At 36.9% G+C, this 21,095-nt stretch overlaps 1 protein-coding gene across 5 annotated transcripts in view; it reads right to left on the minus strand.

The window, feature by feature from the left end:
* The window catches only part of Lrrc34 (leucine rich repeat containing 34), a 39,577-nt gene that overhangs the window by 13,692 nt on the left and 4,790 nt on the right, over window positions 1–21,095 (minus strand). For 3 of the 5 annotated variants that reach the window (XM_021253983.2, XM_021253996.2, XM_021253982.2), the window contains exons 6-10: window positions 19,080–19,208; window positions 16,708–16,803; window positions 1,642–1,796; window positions 1,123–1,278; window positions 607–733 (exon numbers count right to left, since the gene is read on the minus strand). In XM_021253983.2, the coding sequence (XP_021109642.1) occupies window positions 607–733; window positions 1,123–1,278; window positions 1,642–1,796; window positions 16,708–16,803; window positions 19,080–19,208 (663 nt within the window). The remainder of the gene's footprint in view (window positions 1–606; window positions 734–1,122; window positions 1,279–1,641; window positions 1,797–16,707; window positions 16,804–19,079; window positions 19,209–21,095) is intronic. The other 2 variants (XM_021253987.2, XM_021253999.2) reach the window with 2 other exon arrangements.

Genomic DNA, 21,095 nt, shown 5'->3' on the forward strand with positions numbered 1-21,095 from the left:
TATTTACAAAATTAACATACACAGCTTCTAGTTTGTAGAACCACTAAAAATATGAATGTTTTCTAAAATTATGGGTGTTTTTTAGACCATAATATATATTTGACTTCTCTGTTGCTGGTGGAATTTTAGTCCTATTGCAAATCTTGCCAATTTTAACGTCTATTTTTTTCTTCATTTTTTGCAAAATAAAACTATTTGTCACTATACTTTTTGTTTTGAAGTTACTATAGAGAGCTCTTGTTATATGATCAGTATACCAAATAACTTTTTTACAGCTTGTACTTTCTAATTACCTTGATATAAATATTTGAGAGCAGATTGGAAATTACCCAACATCAGCTCAATAATTGTAATTTTGTTTACTTTTGAGAAATTGCAACTGTATAATTTAAAAACCTTTATAATATTATATGGTATTTGATATATTTTGTTATTTCAACCATGAAACTTTATAGTACTAATATTTTAGGTCTTATGTTAAAAATTATTAAAACTGTAATGTCTTGTTATACTTTGTAACTATTTCCAAAGCACCTGTAAATAATGTCTGATATTATAGAGAAGATCTCAGAAAAAGCCTTCAGTGAAGAAAAAAAACAAACTTACCACACATGTAGCCTCATCAAATTTGTTTCCCCAGATGTAGATATGAGATAGTGTAGGATTTGTTTTCATTGATTGAGAAAGTGCAACAAGTCCTTCTCCCTCTATGTTGTTGCTGACTACTGACAATCTGTAAAAACACCAGAAGGTAATAATTCTGGACACCAGTAGATCCACAAAGGGAGAATGCACCCATTGTTCTGTTATCCAGTAAATGGTTAGATTACAAATATACAAATATTTAATGCTTATGATTTTTCTGTTAGAATTTTGGATAAACAATGTAAGCAATAAGAATTTTCTCATAAAAAAAGAATTTTCTCATGAACTTTAACAATTATAACTAGTATTAAAATCAAATTTTTAAAGACATTACTTTTGAAAAATAGTTATTTACAATAATAAAATGAAGTTTAGAAAACAAATTTTCACATTTCGTCATAATCTTAAAAGGCCTTGCGGTTAGTATAAAGCTTTAAGTTTTTCTGTTATTTTGATTAAATATAAAACCATACTAACGCTTTAAGACTCCTGTTGTGTGAAGTAAGAGATTCACTGAGGTAGTTTGCACCAGCATTTTCTATTCTGTTAAAAGAAAGATCTATTACTTCCAGGGTAGCATTGGTTTTCAGTACATCAGCTAAATACACCATTCCATCACGAGTTATTTTATTGCTGGGAAAGGAAAAATAATTAGTAGTATGTGAAAATACAAAGTATTGTTCTTTTATTCATAGTAATAAGATATTTGAAACCATATAATAAATAGTTCTTTCTATTTTAGTTCACTCAATATCCAAGAAAGTTAATGAAAATTCATCATGAAATACTGCTCCCATTTTGGTTAACATAAATCATACATTCAAGTTATTAAAATATACAACTCTAAACTAAATATTATGGCTTAGGCTAAAAGATTGGCAACTGGTTGCATTTTCTAATCATTGGAAATAGTGTACAACAAAGTATCTTATGTACTGTGAAGATTTAAATTGTCCTCATGAATTTTGAATTATTAATATGTAAACTGTCACTCACCAGCTGACATCAAGGTATCGTAGGCTACTGTTCAGATACAGTGCATTGCATAACTGATGGAAACCGCAGTTTTTTATACCATGCTTACACATGTGTAGTTCAACAAGGCAGTGATTTTCTTTCAACATGTGACCTAGATGGACTGTGGACTCCTCCTAAAAATAGATAAAATAATAAAATCTTGTTTCTAAAATGTAACAATACATGTCTATCCCAAATACATGCTGTTATTTGAGTTCACTTTTTAGAAAGATATTGTTCAGGACTATTAGTCTACTATAATTTGCATTTGGCCTATTTTATAAAAAAATACTTTGCCCCAAATGATATCTACTACTTTCTTAGAAATAGCAGGCACTTATAAGATACAGTGGCTAAATGATACAAAAGAGGATGGATAATTTGGTTTACAAAAACAATAATTAGCCAGATATGGTGGTATACGCCTGTAATCCCAGCATTTGGGAGGCTAAGGCAGAATTGCTGTGAGTTCCAGGCCAGCCTGGGCTACATACTGAGTTCAAGGCCAGCCTGAACTACATAATGAGACCCTGTCTCCAACAACAACAAAAGAAACAATAATCAGTCATTTCAAAGGGGAAAAAAAAAGTCAGATACACCCTGTATTGAGCATGTAAGATCCCCTACTACTGTCCCTTGAAGAGTGTCTAAACCTTCTTGAATCCTCCCTTCAGAACTTTGCCCCCTTCCCCACTCTGGACATCTGTAAGATAAAATACAGACATTTTCCAGTCTTGATTGTATTTTTAAAATATACTTATTAACTCTATGATATGTCTGATTTCCTCCCTTTTTTATTCAGTCCAAATTCCTGAATATTTTTTCACTTTTTTTTTCTGATCACTGGAAGACTGGTTTTTGTTTTTGTTTTTGTTTTTAATTTCACAATCTAGCTGCTTCTAGGGAAAGGGCACATAGCCCTAATGATGATTTGAATACCAAGCGTTTTAGGTTTTTAGCAAAATCAAAGCATTAGAAAAGGAACCATCCTTGTTAAGGAAGGGAACTTTGATCACAAATAGTGAAGGATTTTAGCCCTATTCTCTGTGTAAATTGTCTAGAGTGACACCTATCATTAAGTGTCTTTCCAAGCTCCCCAGATAATGTCAATGAGCAGTCAAAGATGAGATCCGACATACTACATTCTTTTCATCTTGTTATCCTCTGATACTCCATGGAAATGAACATCAAACCTTAAATGCAATAGTTTTACAGGCTTATATTTGGGAACAGCAATGTATAAGGAGGCACAAGAGGATTCTACTTAACTATTTGAGTGGAACAGTGCTCTCAGGGATAGAGGCAGCAGCATTGGAAAAGTTAAAACAGGCTAGAGCCCTGATGGCCACCAGAAGCACCAGGCTGAGAGCAAGCACTGCGTGGGCACAGGGGCCCTGGCCTTTTAATGATTTCTCAGATGGCCTAGGGATAGTGACACCACTCAACAAACTTAAAAGAAGGACTGTGCTTCTAATGTGATCTCATATATTTAAACATACTTCGTCAGGGATATAATCTAGAAGTTTTTTCTTTTTACTTGGTCTTCAAGTATGTCATGTCCTCAATCAGAGATGTTTCATTGCTGCTTCCCCTCACCCTACTTTGATTTCAAAGTCCTTATGTTCCCAGGCACCCTAAGCATACCACCTTCTAGACTGGTTGATCTCCTACCACCTAGACTGAAAACTTCTTGAAGACTGGGTGTGATGGTTAATCTAGATTGTCAGCTTGATTATATAAAGGAATGCCTAGAGAGCTGATTGGATGATGAGGGTGCTAACCCTATAAGTGGATTAACCCATTGATGAGTCATAGGTGAATGGGCTATTAGCGGTTGGAGGAAGGTCACTGGGGCATGCCTCTGAAGGGTGTATCTGTTCTCTGGTTCTTTCTTTCACTGTTGGGTTCCTGGGTACCATGAGGTGAGCAGCTTTCCTCCACCATGCCCTTCTACTATGATGTTTTGCCTTGCAGTCGGCTGACCATGGACTGAAATTTCTGAAACCATGAGCCAAAATAAACCTTTCCTCCTTTAAGTTGTTTATCAGGTATTTTATCCCATCAATAGAAAGGTGACTAATACACAATGGTCATGTGCTTTGTTTGATTTTGTGTCTCTAGCATGTAGCATTTTGTCTAGTTTAGGGTGGCATTCAAATGTTGAGTGAATAAATCATGAATGAAGCAATTCACTGACTGAAGTATTTTGGTGGTCTTTTAGGTATTTCTAAATTACATTTCTATTATTTGAGGATTCTGGGTACTTCATTGGACAGATTAGATTTACATACATAAAACAATATGATGTAAAACTCCAAATTTTTTTGTATAGAAAAATGCAGAGATCATTCAAAGGGAGAGATCTGCATAGGGAAAGAATGCAAAATATACTTCTGAATATAAACAATTATACTTAAGATATGGCCAATTCTTAATTCTTATACCAAGGAGGAATAATGAGGTAGTTAATTTTAAATTAAAATACTTAGAACTTTTTTAAAGTTAAAAGAGACAAGGGGGCAGATCTCAGCCAATAGGGAAGTAATCCAAGGGAACAAGGATGAGGGGGAGGGGGGGAGGGGAAATGAGAAGAATAAAGATGTACAGGATCCTGATAACCCCAAAGTAAACATTATGTACCATAACATGTGCTAAGATAGATGATATCAACAAGGTGTAAAAAGGTGATAGGGGAACCAGCAGAGGAGGGGGACAGGGAGGGAAGGGGGGAAAGGGATTAGAAGAAAAAAACTCAAGTTGTAATATGTCCCTGTAAACACTCCCCAAGATTATTGTAAATGGCATGAATTGCAAACAAAATACAAAGTTCATTTGAACACTGAACTTTAATGGACATTTGCACATTGAACTTTTAAAGTTCTAAGTTTCTACTGATGTTTTGTTTTGAGACAAGGTCTCATTTACCAAGCTGGCCTGGAAATTATGATCCCCCTGCCTGAGTCCCCCGTGTAGCTGGGATTCCAGATATGTGCCATTATGCTTGGCTTAAAGTTCACTTTTTGGGAATATAAAGTGCTTTGGACATTCACTTTCCCGTTTGGTCTATCTATCTATCTATCTATCTACGTTTTTTCAGACCAAGCATGTCCAACATAGACCCACAGGGTGCATACTACCCTAGATAGCAACATTGTGTGATTTTTTTTTATGATTTAATTGTGTGGTGCTCTAGTGCACACTGTAGGTAGCAATGGAATGCAGTGTAGGGGAGGACATAGTGCAGTACTAACTCTACCTCTTGAACTTGCCAGACATAGTTGAACTGTTGTTTGTTTATTTTGGTACCAGGGATCAAAATCAGGACCTGTGCTTGCCAGGCAGGGGATGTGTCACTGAGCTACATCCCCAGCCCGTTTGGTTTTTTTGAGATAGAGTTTCACTATGTAGCCCAGGATGGCCTTGAATTCATGGTGATCCTCCTGCCTCAGCTCCTGAGTGCTAGGATTATGTGTGCCACCACACTCAGCACACATAATTTAAATTCATGTGTATCAGACATTACAGGCATTCATGCAACTTAGGGAGTAAAATACAACAATTACCAATACTAGTATTTCAACCTATTATGTTTGTGTATCTATGAAGACAGGCATTTATTGTTAGTAAGTTGACATGTAACTTTTCTTATTTATTTATTTATTTATTTATTTGGTACTGGGGATCGAACTTGGGACCTTGTGCTTGCAAGGCAGGTGGCAGCACCACTGTGCTAAATCCCTGGCCCATAACTTTTCTTATTTAATTATTAAAACTTGGGCTTGTGTTGTTTTATTTTAATATACTTTAAAAATAAAGGGCCGGGGATTTAGCTCAGTGGTTCTGCCTCCTGGCTCGCAAGTACAAGGATCCGAGTTCGATCCCCAGTACTAAAAAAAAAAAAAGTTTACATCCTAAAAATAAAAGAGGTTTTGCTACTTACATACGTTAACTATATTATATTTTTTATATGTGACCAAGACAATTTCTCTTTACTCTGTATGGTCCAGACAAGCTGAAAGTTGGACATGCATGGTTTAGATTAATCATAAAATGAATTTTATTCCCTAACTTTTTACAACTGATAGAAGAAAGCCACTGGAGGGATGTTAAGGAACAAGAAGACATGAAAGAAGCAACCATGTGTGTATTTTTCTACCTCCAGCAGCACCTTACCTATGGAAGGATCAAGTTCAGACTTGCCAAACTGCTCTTCACGTACACATTTTGCTGTTATTACTCATGCTTTAAAGATGTAATGGTTTGGCAGTTCAGTTATATGAAATGAACATAAACAGTAAGACAGTTCACACAAAGCTTTTATACTCTATCCTTTAACACTGAAACCATGTATGCTTTTGTAGGGTTACATAGACCTCAAGTTTGAAGGAAAACAATGACTGCTGCTTAAATAAGCAACATCTAAAAGCATAGTTATAGGAGCAGAGCTGCCCCCAGCACAGAGGAGGTGAACTTTCCAGGCTACTGTGCCACCGCCCCAAGCACTGAGGAGGTGAGCCACGCAGACACCAGCAGCACACACCGACCCCCCCCGCCCCGCCCCCTTCAAATGAGAAGGCACTTAAACAAGTCTCAAAAGTAGACTTCTAGATCACCTAAAGCAACCCAAAAGGGAAACGAGATGGAACACTGTGATACTTAACCACCTGGACTTCCTGAACTGGCAACAAAAGAGGATCTGGAAAAAATGAAATCAGAAATAGTTTCTAAGATAACAGCAGAGATTGTGCCCATAGAGCAAGACATGATTATTAAGTGTAGAGTGGACACAGATTTAAAAAAATAGACAAGCTGAGGAACATGATGAAATTTCAACATAGGAAACAAATGGAATCCATAAAACAGATGCAAACAGATTCCCAGGAGATTAAAAACTGCATTGAAAGTTTACACAGCAGAATGGGCCAATGTGAGGACAGAATTTCAGATATAGAAGATAAGATTGCAATTAGTGACCAGGAAAAGAAAAATTTCTTTAAAATAGTAAGGGACCATGAGAAATCAATCCAGCAGCTGCTAGATGATTCAAAGAAGAATAACATAAGACTGATTGGAGTCAATGAAGAAACAGGAGAGAGTGCAGATGACATAAAAAAAACTGTTCACAGAAGTGATGGCAGAAAACTTCCCAAGCAGGGGAAAAGAATTTGACGTACAGATAACGGAGACATATAGGACTCCAACTAGCCTTGATTAAAAAACATCTACACATAGGCATATACTAGTTAAGATTCCAGAAACCCAAGAGAAGAACAAAGTTCCACAAGCAGTTAGAGAAAAGAAACAAATCACTTACAAAGGAAACTATCAGAATCACAGCAGACTTCTCAACGCAAACCCACAAGGCAAGAAGAGCTTGGAATGAAGTATTTCAACCCCTAAAGGAAAACAGCCTCCAACCCAGATTAATTTACCCTGCAAAACTATCTTTCTAAATTGATGGAGAAATAAGATACTTTCATGACAAAGAGCACCTTAGGAACTTCATGAATACCAAACCAGCACTCCAAAAAATTTTAGACAATGTCCTAGGAACAGAAAATGAGGATCACAACCCCAGGAAGCCCAGCAGAATGAATCCTTTGGGCACGAGAAGAAATTAAAGCAAAGGGGGAGAATCCAACAAAAAGAAAATGTCATGGCAATGATAAGTCAATACATATCAGTTACAACCATTAATGTTAATGGTCTCAATTCACCAATCAAAAGAAATACACTGGCAGAATGGGTCAAGAAGCAAGATCCAACAATATGCTGCATATAGGAAACACATTTAATTAAAAAAGAAACTCATAGACTGAAAGTTAAAGGGTGGAAAACAATACTCTATGTGACAGGAACCAAAAAAAAAGCAGGAGCAGCTATCCTCTTTGCAGATCAAGTGGATTTCAAACCAATACTGATTAAGAGAGACAAAGAAGCTGGGGATTTAGCTCAGTGGTTCTGCTGCCTGCCTCACAAGCAGAAGGACCCAAGTTTGATCCCCCATACGAAAAAAAAAAAGAGACAATGAAGGACATTATGTCCTTGTAAAGGGAACAATCCAAGAAGAAGAGATGACAATCATAAATATATTTGCACCCAATTTTATAAAACAAATACTAACAGACATGAAAATTCAAATAAGCACTAATACAATAGTAGTGGGAGATCTCAATACCCCACTATCACAAATAGATAGATCAACTGACCAAAAATAAGTAAAGAAATACTATAATTCAATCGAACTCTTGAACAAATGAACTTAACAAATGTTTACAGAGTCTTCCAACCCAAAAAATCAGAATACACATTCTTTTCAGCTGCACATGGGTCATTCTCCAAAATAGACCACATACTCACACATAGAACATGTTTAAGTAAGTGCAAAGGAATTGAAGTTATCCCCTGTATATTATCAGACCATAGTGCGATGAAATTGGAGATCAACAGCAAAAGAAACTACAAAAACTTAATAAACACATGGAAATTGAACAACACACTTCTGAATAACCAATGGGTCACAGAGGAAATTAAAGAAGAAATCAGACAGTTCCTTCAATTAAATGACAATGATAATACAACATATTGGAATCTATGGGACACAATGAAAGCAGTCTTACGAGGGAAATTCATAGCAGTGAATACTCATATTAGGAATACAGAGCAAGCTCAATTAAACAACCTGATGCTGCACCTCAAGCTTCTAGAATAAGAACAGCAGGACAAACCCAAAGCTCATACAAGGGAGGAAATTATAAAGATCAAAGGAGAAATCAATGCAATGGAGACTAAGAGAACGATACAAAAAATCAATGAAGCCAAGAGTTGGTTCTTCAAAAGAATCAACAAAATTGACAAACCTTTAGCCAACCTTATCAGAAAAAGGAAAGAAAAGGCCTAAATCCATGGAATTAGGAATGAAAAGGGTGAAATTACAACAGACCCAGCAGAAATCCAGAGGATCATCAATACCTACTTCCAGAACCTATATGCCAATAAGATGGAAAACACAGAAGAAATGGACAGATTCCTACATACATATGAATTACCAAAGTTGAATGAAGAAGACCTAAAAATTCTAAACTGTTGGGAGCAATGCTACATAATTCTAGGGATAAATCATTTGGTTAGCCTAGTCCTCTTGCCTACAGCCCAGCTACAGAATAACTCCAGTTTGGCCTCCAGTCACAACTGAGACTTCAGGGATCCAGTGATGCTGTGATTCTCCAGGACAAGAAACATCCTGGGAGAACAAACATCTGCTCAGTTCCTCATTGTTCTTGGACTGATTAACATCTTGTTTGCCGGAGATGTACTGAACTCTCTGCAAGCCTTCCGTTACACCTTGTTTATCCCAATATGAACTATTGAACTCTCTGCAAGTCATCTGTTACATTTGTTTCTCCCGATGTACTGAATAAAAGGTGTGGTAAGCTGGGGGCTTTTGTCTTTGCTGCCCAGAGCAGCACTGATCAGACCCAAAGCTCAGCTTCTTCTCGGTCTCATTTTTCTACCTTTCCTGTAATTCGCCGTGTGCTGCCGTGGCTCGCAGGAGACCAGGACTAACTGCAGAGGTTCTGGTAACGTCCCCTTCCCCTGTCCCCTACATTTGGCGCCCAACGTGGATATGAATCGGATCCAGGGGTGAACTCGCCTGTGAGACAAACTTGGAGTAAGAGAGACAGCACACGGATCTCCCAGGACGATTTCCGGACTAGGACGAGGGACACCGGTGGTAAGTGTGTCCAGCTGGGGGTAATTTTCTATCTTTGCTGAGTTATAACTATGGGTCAGTCTCTGTCAACAGAACAGCGTAACTTTGCCAAATTACTTAAGTCGCTATTAAACCAAGCTATGTACCCAGTACCTAAGGGTGCTGTGAAGATTTGTTAAAAGACATGCAAATGTATGTCCCATCTTTTCCCCAGGAAGGGACAGCTTAACTTAATATCATGGGAACGTGTAGGTACCGCTCTCTGTGAGGCCTGGCAAAGGGGTAATTGTCTCTCCCCTGACTGCTCCCCACTTGGGCCTTAGTCCACTGAGGTCAGAGTTGCTAGCCATATATTTGTGATTGAAAACTTCCCTCCCCAACCTCTTAATATTTTAAATGATTCCTCTTACACAGTTTGGTTGACTCAAAGACTAAGGAGCAATGGTCTACTCTACCTTAGAACCTAAATTATTAAACTTGTTTTTAAGATTACAAAAAGCCATATGTGAAAAAATTTCTCCTGCCTTAATAACGTGGGGGAGAGGTTTTGCCCGTGCCCTAACAGATAATGAAAAAATCTTGTGGCTGCCCTCCTGGAACGTGAGACAGTGGGTCACGCTGGTGGAACCGCCACCATCTCACAGAATGAGTGATAGCACCCTGGCTGAAAGTGATGAGCCAGCTACACCTCAGGGACCCACCTCACCAGCGACAACCAACAAATCCATGGCAGGGTCCAGGACTGAGATGATGCCCCCAGAGGAATGATAATTACAGATTTATGGTAAAAAATTTATAAAGGTGGGGGACAACTTCAAAATGCTCCTTTTATATTTACAGGTATAAAAGCGCTTTCATTCCTTCTGATTCTAATCTCGAGATCTCTGTTAATTGACTATTCCAAAGTTTTTGACCAGTCATACAATTATAAACCTAATAATCATAAAAAGGATATTACGATTCAATTTGGCTAAATATATTTGAGTGCACTCTAATTTTGTAAATTGTCTTATATGTTTGTTGTCTGTTGTTTGTCTGTTTGTACAGTTGAGCTCGATTTTTTTTCTTTCTCTTTTCCTTTTCACCTTTTCAAAAAACTTTTTTTAAAAAAAAGATATTCACCTATTGTTAAATTCGCTTACAGATAAATGTTACTAAATTAAAGGCATGCCTTCCTTCCCAGGTTGCTAAGCGATCAAAGTGCCACCAAGATTTATTTTATAAAAGTAATGTATATTGTCACCTACATGCAATAATCAAATTGCAATAAGCAGTTGTAAAATAGGAAGATATATATATTCTTATTCTTTGTTTGTGAAAATAGGTAGAGACTGTGGGTACTCCCTTTGGTGAATAAAGAAGTGGCCACCCAGAAAATAATTATTCTGGTCTTAATTCACTAAAGGGACCCCCTAGTAATTTTTATAATCTTATGGGAGACACACCACAACAAATATTGTCTCAATGTGTTATTATAAATTGATTACATTGGTTATCATTGAAGCTTAAATTCTAAATATGTTATAAATTGATTACATTGGTTATCATTGAAGTTTAAATTCTAAATATGTTATAAATTGATTACATTGGTTATCATTGATGTTTAAGCGCTAAAAATGTGATTGTAAAATGTTTACATTGGTTACGTTCTGAATATGTTATTGTAATATGTCCACATTGGTCATCTTCAAAAGCTTAATTTCTGTATCATAAAAAAGAGTGTTATTAGAAAGATGGTTTTGGTACCAAACTACAGTGAAGAACATAAGGTTTTATGTAACTGTGATATTTATTACTGCTCCTTTTCTGGTGTACAAAATGTATTCATGCCCTCTAATTGGATGGGTCTTCTAACATTGTTTATGGTAATAACCTTTTGATTCAGGTATTTGCCCTTCTCTTATGCTCCAGCCACCTATGAAAATAGGCACACTTGTAGGCTGATATATTTTCCTTAGATGACGTCCTATAAAAAGATAGCTACTCAGGGATCCAACCACAACAGCAACTATCATTGGCAATAATAACAGTTTAACTATATTTTTATTCCAAAATGCTTATATCCAGGTAAAATTATAATAGTTGAGTTCACTATTCCTCTTACAATGCTAATGTTATTGATCTTCTCTTCTGGGTGTTCAACAACCAAAGTTTAGAGACCAAAACTGAAGAGGTATTTGGGCTAAGAAGGCAGCCAATATTTTGGCCCTGGCCCTCCAAGGTCAACAACAATAACAAAAAGATCCAGGACATGAGGGAACCATCTCTGAGATCCTGCATTTTTGGTGAGTCATCCAACCTCCTGAGCAGGGAGGTTGCTGAACACCAAAACAGTAAAGATCCAACAAAAAGTGTGCCAAAGGAATGTCACCTGGAGGAAAAAAATCTCCCATGCTTTCGCAGGAAGCAACATGGTCAAGCAAGGCCGTGACATATCCTTATGGCTGACACTGAGAGAGGAGCTAAGAGGCTCTATGCATGGTTCCAAGACAGTGCCTGTGGAGACTTAATTGACCTTGTTAGATAACAAGAGATTGATTTTATTTAATATAGGTCTCACCGTAACTTGGTCTTAAACACCCAGTAGAAAAGTATAACTAAAGACAATAGTTATTTGAGTTCAACAAAAGTTTTAAGTTTTTAAACCCAATGTTTACAAACAAATTGTTAGATTTTTTAATCCTTTTACAGCCCCAATTAAGAAAAATTATGCTTATTATAGACAGCTAAGCCAGTCAAACTATAGATCCTCACACAACATAGGGACAAGCCATTGTTGGGTGTGCTTGCTTTTCATAAAACTCCTTCACGTAAAACAAAAAGAAAGGGAGATATGTTGGGAGCAATGCTACATAATTCTAGGGATAAATCATTTGGTTAGCCTAGTCCTCTTGCCTACAGCCCAGCTACAGAATAACTCCAGTTTGGCCTCCGGTCACAACTGAGACTTCAGGGATCCAGTGATGCTGTGATTCTCCAGGACAAGAAACATCCTGGGAGAACAAACATCTGCTCAGTTCCTCATTGTTCTTGGACTGATTAACATCTTGTTTGCCGGAGATGTACTGAACTCTCTGCAAGCCTTCCGTTACACCTTGTTTATCCCAATGTGAACTATTGAACTCTCTGCAAGTCATCTGTTACATTTGTTTCTCCCGATGTACTGAATAAAAGGTGTGGTAAGCTGGGGGCTTTTGTCTTTGCTGCCCAGAGCAGCACTGATCAGACCCAAAGCTCAGCTTCTTCTCGGTCTCATTTTTCTACCTTTCCTGTAATTCGCCGTGTGCTGCCGTGGCTCGCAGGAGACCAGGACTAACTGCAGAGGTTCTGGTAACGTCCCCTTCCCCTGTCCCCTACACTAAACAACCCAATATGAATCAAAGAAATTGAAAATGTAATGAAAAACTTGCCAACTAAGAAAAACCCAGGTCCTTATGGCTTCACTGCTGAATTCTACAAGACATTTAGAGAGGAACTACTGCCACTACTGTTTAAACACGTCAATGAAATTGAAAGGGAAGCAATACTCTCAGATTCATTCCTGGAAGCAAGCATCACCTTGATCCCCAAAGCAGAGAAAGACCCAACCAAAAATGAGAACTATAGGCCAATCTCAATAATGAACATAGATGCAAAAATCTTAATAAGAAACTGGCAAATAGAATCCAGAAGATCAAGAAGATCATACACCCTGACCAAGTGGGATTCATCCCAAGGATGCAGGGATTGTTCAACATATGCAAATCAATCAATGTAATACACTATATCAATAAAGCCAAGGACAAAAACCATATGATCATCTCAATAGATCCAAAAAAAGCATTTGACAAAATCCAACATGCATTTATGATAAAAACCCTATAAAAATTGGAATAGACGGCCTCTACCTCAATCTGACAAAAGCCATCTATGAAAAACCAACAGCCAATATCATACTAAATGGTCAAAAACTGAAATCCTTTGCACGAAAATCAGGAACAAGACAAAGATGTCCACTATCACCACTCCTGTTCAATATAGTCTTGGAAGCAGCCACAGCAATTAGACAAGAGAAAGAAATAAAAGGAATAAAGACAAGTAATGAAGAAGTCAAATTGTCATTATTTGCAGATGACACGATACACTATATAGAAGACCCCAAGAACTCCACCAAAAGTTTTCTACACTTAATAACTAAATTCAGTAGAGTAGCTGGATACCAGGTCAACACACAAAAATCAATAGCTTTCCTCTACATGAACAATAGACTCACTGAGAGAGAAATAGGGCAAACAATTCCTTTCACAATAGAATCCAAGAAACTGAAATACCTAGGAATCAACCTAAAAAAAGAAATCAAAGACCTCTTCTCTGAAAACTACAGCACTCTGAAAAGACAGATTGAAGAAGATATCAGAAAATGCAAAGACATCCCTTCCTCCCGAGTAGGAAGAATCAACATAGTGAAAATGGCCATACTTCTAAAACTGCTGTATAGATTCAATGCAATCCCAATTGAAATTCCAGCAGTACACTTCACAGACCTTGAGAAAACAATCCAAAAATTCATTTGGAAGAAGAGACCTAGGATAGCAAAAGCAATTCTAGGCAATAGAGATGTCAGGGGGTATCACAACCCCCAATGTGAAACTATACTACAAAGCTACTGTGCTAAAAACAGCACAGTACTGGCAAAGAAACAGACCTGAGGACCAATTGAACAGATTAGAAGATGCAGAAACAACTCCAGACACACTCAGCCATCTCATCTTTGATAAAGGAGCCAAACACCCTCACTGGAAGAATGATAGCCTCTTTTTTTTTTAATTCTTAAGTTCTTTTATTGGTACATTTTAGGTATATAATATGTTTACATTTTTCATTGGGTGTTTGTACCTGTACATGATATATTTTGGTTCTTATTTTTTTTCCCCATCACCTGTGCACCCTTCACCCCCTCCACCCTTCCCTATTTACAAAGATTTCATTTCCTTTTTTTTGGTCTTTTCTCATAGTTTTTCCTTTCCCTCTTTTCCTTTCCCCTTCCCCTCCCTTCACCCCTTTGTCTTTGGACCTTTTTTCCTATTTCAAATTATCAATTACTCATTTTAACCATTTTAACCCTTATTTACACTTAAAAGTGAAATAAATAGGACACACATGTATAAATACCTAATAGTTTCTCTAGTGTGAGAAACTGATAGTGTAAACAAGGGTTAAAGTAATTAAAATGAATAATTAATAATTTGAAATAGGAAAAAGGTCCAAAGACAAAGGGATGAAGGGAGGGGAAGGGGAAAGGAAAAGAGGGAAAGGAAAAACTATGAGAAAAGACCAAAAAAAAGGAAATGAAATCTTTGTAAATAGGGAAGGGTGGAGGGGGTGAAGGGTGCACAGGTGATGGGGAAAAAAAATAAGAACCAAAATATATCATGTACAGGTACAAACACCCAATGAAAAATGTAAACATATTATATACCTAAAATGTACCAAAAAAAGAACACAAAAAAATTAAAAATTAAATATTAAAAAAAAAGTATGGCCTCGATATGCATCCATTTAGCTATAAATGACTCTAGTTTCTCATTCTTTATGGCTGAGTAGTACTCCATTTTATTAAAAAAACCACATGGAAGGATGTTAGCCTCTTTAATAAATGGTGCTAGAAAAACTGGGTTTCAACTTGCCAAAGATTAAAACCAGACCTGTAGGGCTGGGGTTTTAGCTCAGTGGTTTTGCTGCCTTCTGAGTAAGCACAAGGACCCAAGTTCAATCCCCAGTACCAAAAAAAACCCTCAAAAAAACTAGACCTGTATCTCTCACCATGCACTAAACTAAAATCAAAATGGATTAAAGATCTAAATATTAAAACAGAAATGCTGAACCAGCTGGAACAGAGGTTAGGTAGAACTCTTGAAGCCATTGGTATAGGAAAAGATTTTATGAACAAAACCTCATTTGCCTGTGAACTAGCACAAAAAATCAACAAATGGGATTTCTTCATATTAAAAAGCTTCTGCACAACAAGAGAAACCACCAACAGTGTGAAGAGACAAGGTCTACTATCTAGAATCTATAAAGAACTTAAAAAAATCAGACCTCCCAAATTTAAAGACCCAATCCAAAAATGGACATCTGAAATGAACAGACATTTCTCAGACAAAGAAATAGAAATAGCAAATAACCATATGAAAAAATGTTCAAAATCACTGGTCATTCAAGAGATGCAAATGAAAACAACACTGAGATTCCACCTCACCCCAGAAAGGATGGCTGCCATCATGAAACCAACCAATAACAAATGCTGGTGGGGCTGTGGGGAAAGAGGAACCCTGCTCCACTGCTGGTGGGAATGTAGACTGGTGCAACCACTGTGGAAATCAGCATGGAGATACCTCAAACAACTAGGACTGGAAGTCCCATTTGACCCAGCTATTGCCTTTCTAGCTATATTCCCCAAAGAATTAAAAGAATCATACCACAGTGATATATGTGCGCCCATGTTCATAGCAGCACAGTTTGTAATAGCTAAAACTTGGAAGCAGCTCAAATGCCCATCAACTGGAGACTGGATAAAGAAAATGTGGTTTTTAAATAAAATGGAGTACTACTCAGCCATAAAAATGAGAAATGAGAGACATTTATAGCTAAATGGATGCACACTGAGGGGATATTCTTAAGTGAAATAAATAGGACACACATGTGTAAATACCGAATAGTTTCTCTAGTGTGAGAAACTGAAAGTGTAAATAAGGACTAAAAGGTATAGTAGATAATGTGAAATAGGAAGAAAAGGGGCAAAGGAGAAGGGGAATGGGGGGGGTAGGGGCAAAGAAAGAAGGGATTTGAATTAACATGAGAAAATGAAAAAATGGAAACAAAGTCTTTGTAAATAGGTATGGATGGAGGGGTTGAAGGGAGGGCAGGGGAAGGGGGAAAAATAAGAACCAAGAGAGATTATGTAAAGGTGCAAATTTCCAATGATGAATGTCATTATATTGTATACCTAAAATGGATCAATAAAATTAATAAAAATAAATAAAAGCATAGTTATAAAAGTATGAGTATTAAAAAGTTTTTTATGACATATTTGACAGTACTGGGGATTGAACTTAGGGTCTTCACATTGAGCTACATTCCAGCCCTTGTTCTGATACGGAGTCCCACCACCCTGCCCAGCTTAATTTTTCTTTAAATAAAAGTTTTTACTTATAAGTTAGTAGTAGTTTATAAGATCTAATAAGGATAATACTGAAAATACAATGTACTCATGAACCATAAACTTTGTTTGGTAGGACCTTAATTTCATTCATATATTGTTAACATTAACTTCTAGCATTCTGGATACATACCTGTTCCCCGTACAGTATAGGTCGGTTTAGGTTTATTCCCTTAATTGCTTGGTTTTGAGTTAGTACTGTGGCAAATGCTACCACACTTTGCATGCCCTAAAAATAGGCAAATTCATTAAAGAAAATGACAGAGTATATAAATTAATACATATTTCAAGATCTGTTATATGAATTTGGATAAAACTACATTTTTAAAAAGTATAAGCATTTCTTGCTCTTTGAACTATAGGCTGATCAAATTCAGAAATAAATCAATACTGTACTCCTCTGTCCCTGCTCTAAAATCTATTTACAACATGCATGGGGAGGTTTTTTTTTTTTTACTATTCAGCATCCATTTCCTGGATATTTGCCTCTGGGCTTGCTCTCAAGCCCTTGAGGTTCTACATGATGCAGACCTCAATAGTTAATACACACGTGGATCCCAGCTGCGAAGACACATGTACTTAATGCAACCCATATCCTGTGCAAGCATTCACACTAGTACAGTAAGTGTGTAAGGTGGGAATGGTTACCAATCACATTTTCCGCATCTCCCATGGGCTCCCTCCATTTGACCAAAAGGCCTAATCTTACCCATCTTCATGATGGATACCACCACACACAACTAGCTGTTATTTCAGGAAAGAAGGACTTCCTCTCTTCTATTCCCTTTAGCCTCCCATCCAGTTGATCAGTAAATTTTATACATCCTGCCTCCAAAAGATGTCTCAAATTAGTCTATTCCTGTCCATGTCTGTGGCCAGCACTCCTGGCCAAGTCATCATCTCCCCTGTAGACAGCTCCAGTGACTATCTTAGTGGCCCTCAGCTTCGTGCTGCCTTCCAGTGTCCCGTAGGAAAATGAGAATGATCTTTTAAAAGCACCAGTCAGACCATGTCACTTCTCAGTGTAAAGCCCTTCCGTGATTTGCATTTTTAACAACCCTCTCTCCTCACCCTGACCCATGACCTGTACACTACAGCCTGGCCTGACTGGCCTTAATGAACCTCTCCTTCTCCACTTCAAGGCACTTTTAATTGTCTCTGCTCAAACACTCAAACTTTCCAGTTTTTGAAATCTGTCAGACTTGATATTTTATTTTTCATGTGCCTCCCTCATGACTATTGCCATATCTAAATATGCAAAATACTTACCAAGTACTACTTCATCATTTGCTTAACACTTTCCTATTAAATCAATTTATTTGTATTTATTTTAAAATAAAACTTTGTGTCATTGCCACAACAGGAAGAACATAGTCCCTTGACATGAACAGAAAACATCTGTGAAAAATACATACATGAGTATTAAAATTACCTCATTCTCCACTCCCCAGACCACACTTACAAAGCACTGTCAGTGTGTGGTCAATCTACTGTCTGAAGTATGCTGCCACTTCAGCAAACTGTCCAGGTACCTCCAGGACAGTTTTCCTCACCTTTCATGACTTGTGCACAGTACCTCCTCATGTCTCAGGCAACCATCTTATCAAACAGAATGACCTCCTCGCCATTATCAGAGTGCTGGGTCACATTTATACCACTTTTCTCTATTTCTTCTGTGATGTTTTCCCAACTAAAATATCAGCTTCATAAGGGTAGAAGCCTCATCTGATCCACTAATATATCTTTGGCATCTCGGACAGTGATTAATATGTGTTAGCAATAAATATTGAATGAATGCTTTCCCAGAACCATACTAGCTGCATCTACTAGTTCACAAATAGTCCTTCAGAACCAATTACCCTATAGAGCCTCCTGACCCATCTCCGCTGTTTTTGTGTCCCAGTGATTTGGCACATATCAAAGGCTCTGTACGACAAGTTTCTCAGGTCTCAAGACTGGACAGCATCTTTGAGAAAGCAAAACCTAGACTTCAGGGCCAGGGATTTAGCTCAGTGGTTCTGCCGCCTGCCTTGCAAGCATAAGGAACTGAGTTCGATCCCCGCTACCGAACAAACAAACAAACCTAGACTTCAAAGACATGTAAAAAACACATTTGTCATTTTCAGGCCAGATGAAGGCTCAGAGTAGCTTTTGGTATTATCGGTTTTAAGTTTTTATGGTACAATATAAGTAATTCAGAATATTTCAAAGTAAAGAAACTTGTACTAATGAAACAATATCTGTTCAATTAAAATGAAATCCCATACAAGTTAAGATGAGCTATGGATAGAAGTTTAGAAATATTTTTATTAAACTGGATGTTTTTCTATGGTATTTACTCTGATTTCATTAACAGTCTGAACTATTATGACCCAGTTGGGGAGGCACCTTTTCTCTTGATATTTAGACAGTAGGGGGAAGATTCGCTATTCATAAGGCTGTCATTTGCTTGGTGTCTTGAACAAGTTTCTCTATGCTGATTGCCTGGGAAACCAATTTACTTACCAGATCACAGTCACCCACATCTAATTTCTCTAAGGATGAATTAATTTGCAACATTGCAGCAAAAACCATTCCACCTTTATTTTCAATCTTATTTCCAGTCATTCTTAAGTATTTCAGAGTTGTATTCTTCTGAAAAGGAAAATAATCAAAACTTAGTTAAATTTCAATCCACAGAATTCTCTAATTGAAGTGAGTTAGGGGACCATATTACTATTTGTAGAATCATATTTTTCATGGAAACAGGTCAGGATATATTCCTTAAAGGTAACACTCAATTTCCAATTTTAGGTAAAAATCTACTTAAATAGCTTAGAAGAAAGAATGACCAAGAAACAGATGCCAAAGAAATAGCCAGTAAATAAAGTAGATTTTAATAAACATTCCTTTCCTTAGAAAAACTGTAAATTTATTTTTTAAGAAGCCTATATCATTTTTATTGAGGTGAAATTCACATAAAATTAATCATTTTAAAGTATACAATTCAGTGGCACTTATTACATTCGCAATGTTGTGCAGACATTACTTGTGGCTAGTTCCAAAACATTTTTCATCCACCCCAGTGGTAACCTTGTACCCACTGGCGCATATGCCTGTATCACTTGGTTTTGTTTTTTGTTTTCCTAGTGCTGAGTATTGAACTTTCAAAATAGTGAGGTACTGGGATAAGGATAGACAGTAGATTAATAATATAGAATTGAGAGTACTACAAAGTATCCCTCACATTTATGTTCAACTGATTTTTTGACAAAGGTGTCAAGACAATTAATGAGGCAAAGAACAGGTGTTTAACAAATGCCTTTGGGACAATCAGAAATTCACATATAAAAAGACTGAAGTTGGAATCCTAACTGTATCATACTGTAAACAAAACTAATTTAAAATGGTTGAAAGAACTAAATAAAGGAACTAAAGCTATAAAACTCTTAGAAGAAGACATAAATGTAAATCTTTGTGACTTTGGGTTAGGCCTTCTTAGATATAATACCAAAAGCATAAGCAACAAAATAATGAGCTTTATTTTAAAGATTTTTTTATGCTTCAAAGGATATCAAGTAAGTGAAAAACCAATTTCCAAATGAGAGAAAATGTTTTCAAATCATATATTTGATTAAAGACTTATACTTAGGATATATTAATTCTTACAATTCAAAAAGACAACCCAACAGGTACAGAGCACAGCCTTGCAGTTCCTGCTTCTTGGTAGGCTAAGGTGGGAGGGTCCCTTGAGTCCAGAAGTTCAAGACAAACCTGAGCAACAGGGTAATGGTAGGATCTCAAAACAAACAAAAACCAATTTGAAAGGGCAAAGTATTTGAATAGGCATTTCTCCAAAGGAGATATATAAATGGACCACAAATCCATGCACAAATGCTCAGCAGCATTTAAGGAAATATAAAGCAAAAACACACACAAAACCTTTTGATACACACTAGTATAGTTGAATTAAAACAGCAATGACAAGAGTTGGTGAGGACATTGAGAAACTAGAACACTCACACACTGTTGCAAGAATTGTTAAAAGGGGTAGCCACTTTGGAAAAACAATTTTGGAGTTTTTCAAAATATTGTCTCAAAATATTTTTTTTTGAGATAGGATCTTGCTATGCAGCCCAGGCGGGGCTTGAATTCATGTTATTTCTCCTGCTTCAACCTCCCAAGTGTTGAGATTACAGGCAGGTGCCACAATGCCCAGGTCACCAAATGGAATACCATTCAGCAATAAAAAAGAAGAAAGTATGCTAAAATATGGATGAACCCTGAAAACATTAAACCAGTCCCAAAAGGCTACATATTGTATGATTCCATTTATATGAAATGTCCAGAATAGGCAAATCTATATACAGAAAGAAGATTAGTGGTTACCAGAAACTGAGGGCTGGAGGGACAGAACAATGGAAAGGGACTGCTAATTACAGATATGGGGCTTATTTCTGAGGTGATGAAAATGTTCTAAAAAAAATCACAGTGGTAATGGTTGCACAATTCTAAGTGTACTTTTAAAATTCCCACTAATTT

The sequence above is a fragment of the Heterocephalus glaber genome, unplaced genomic scaffold, assembly GCF_053883595.1.
Source record: "Heterocephalus glaber isolate CG9 unplaced genomic scaffold, H.glaber_assembly_v1.0 deba00001504, whole genome shotgun sequence".
NCBI lineage: Eukaryota > Metazoa > Chordata > Mammalia > Rodentia > Bathyergidae > Heterocephalus > Heterocephalus glaber.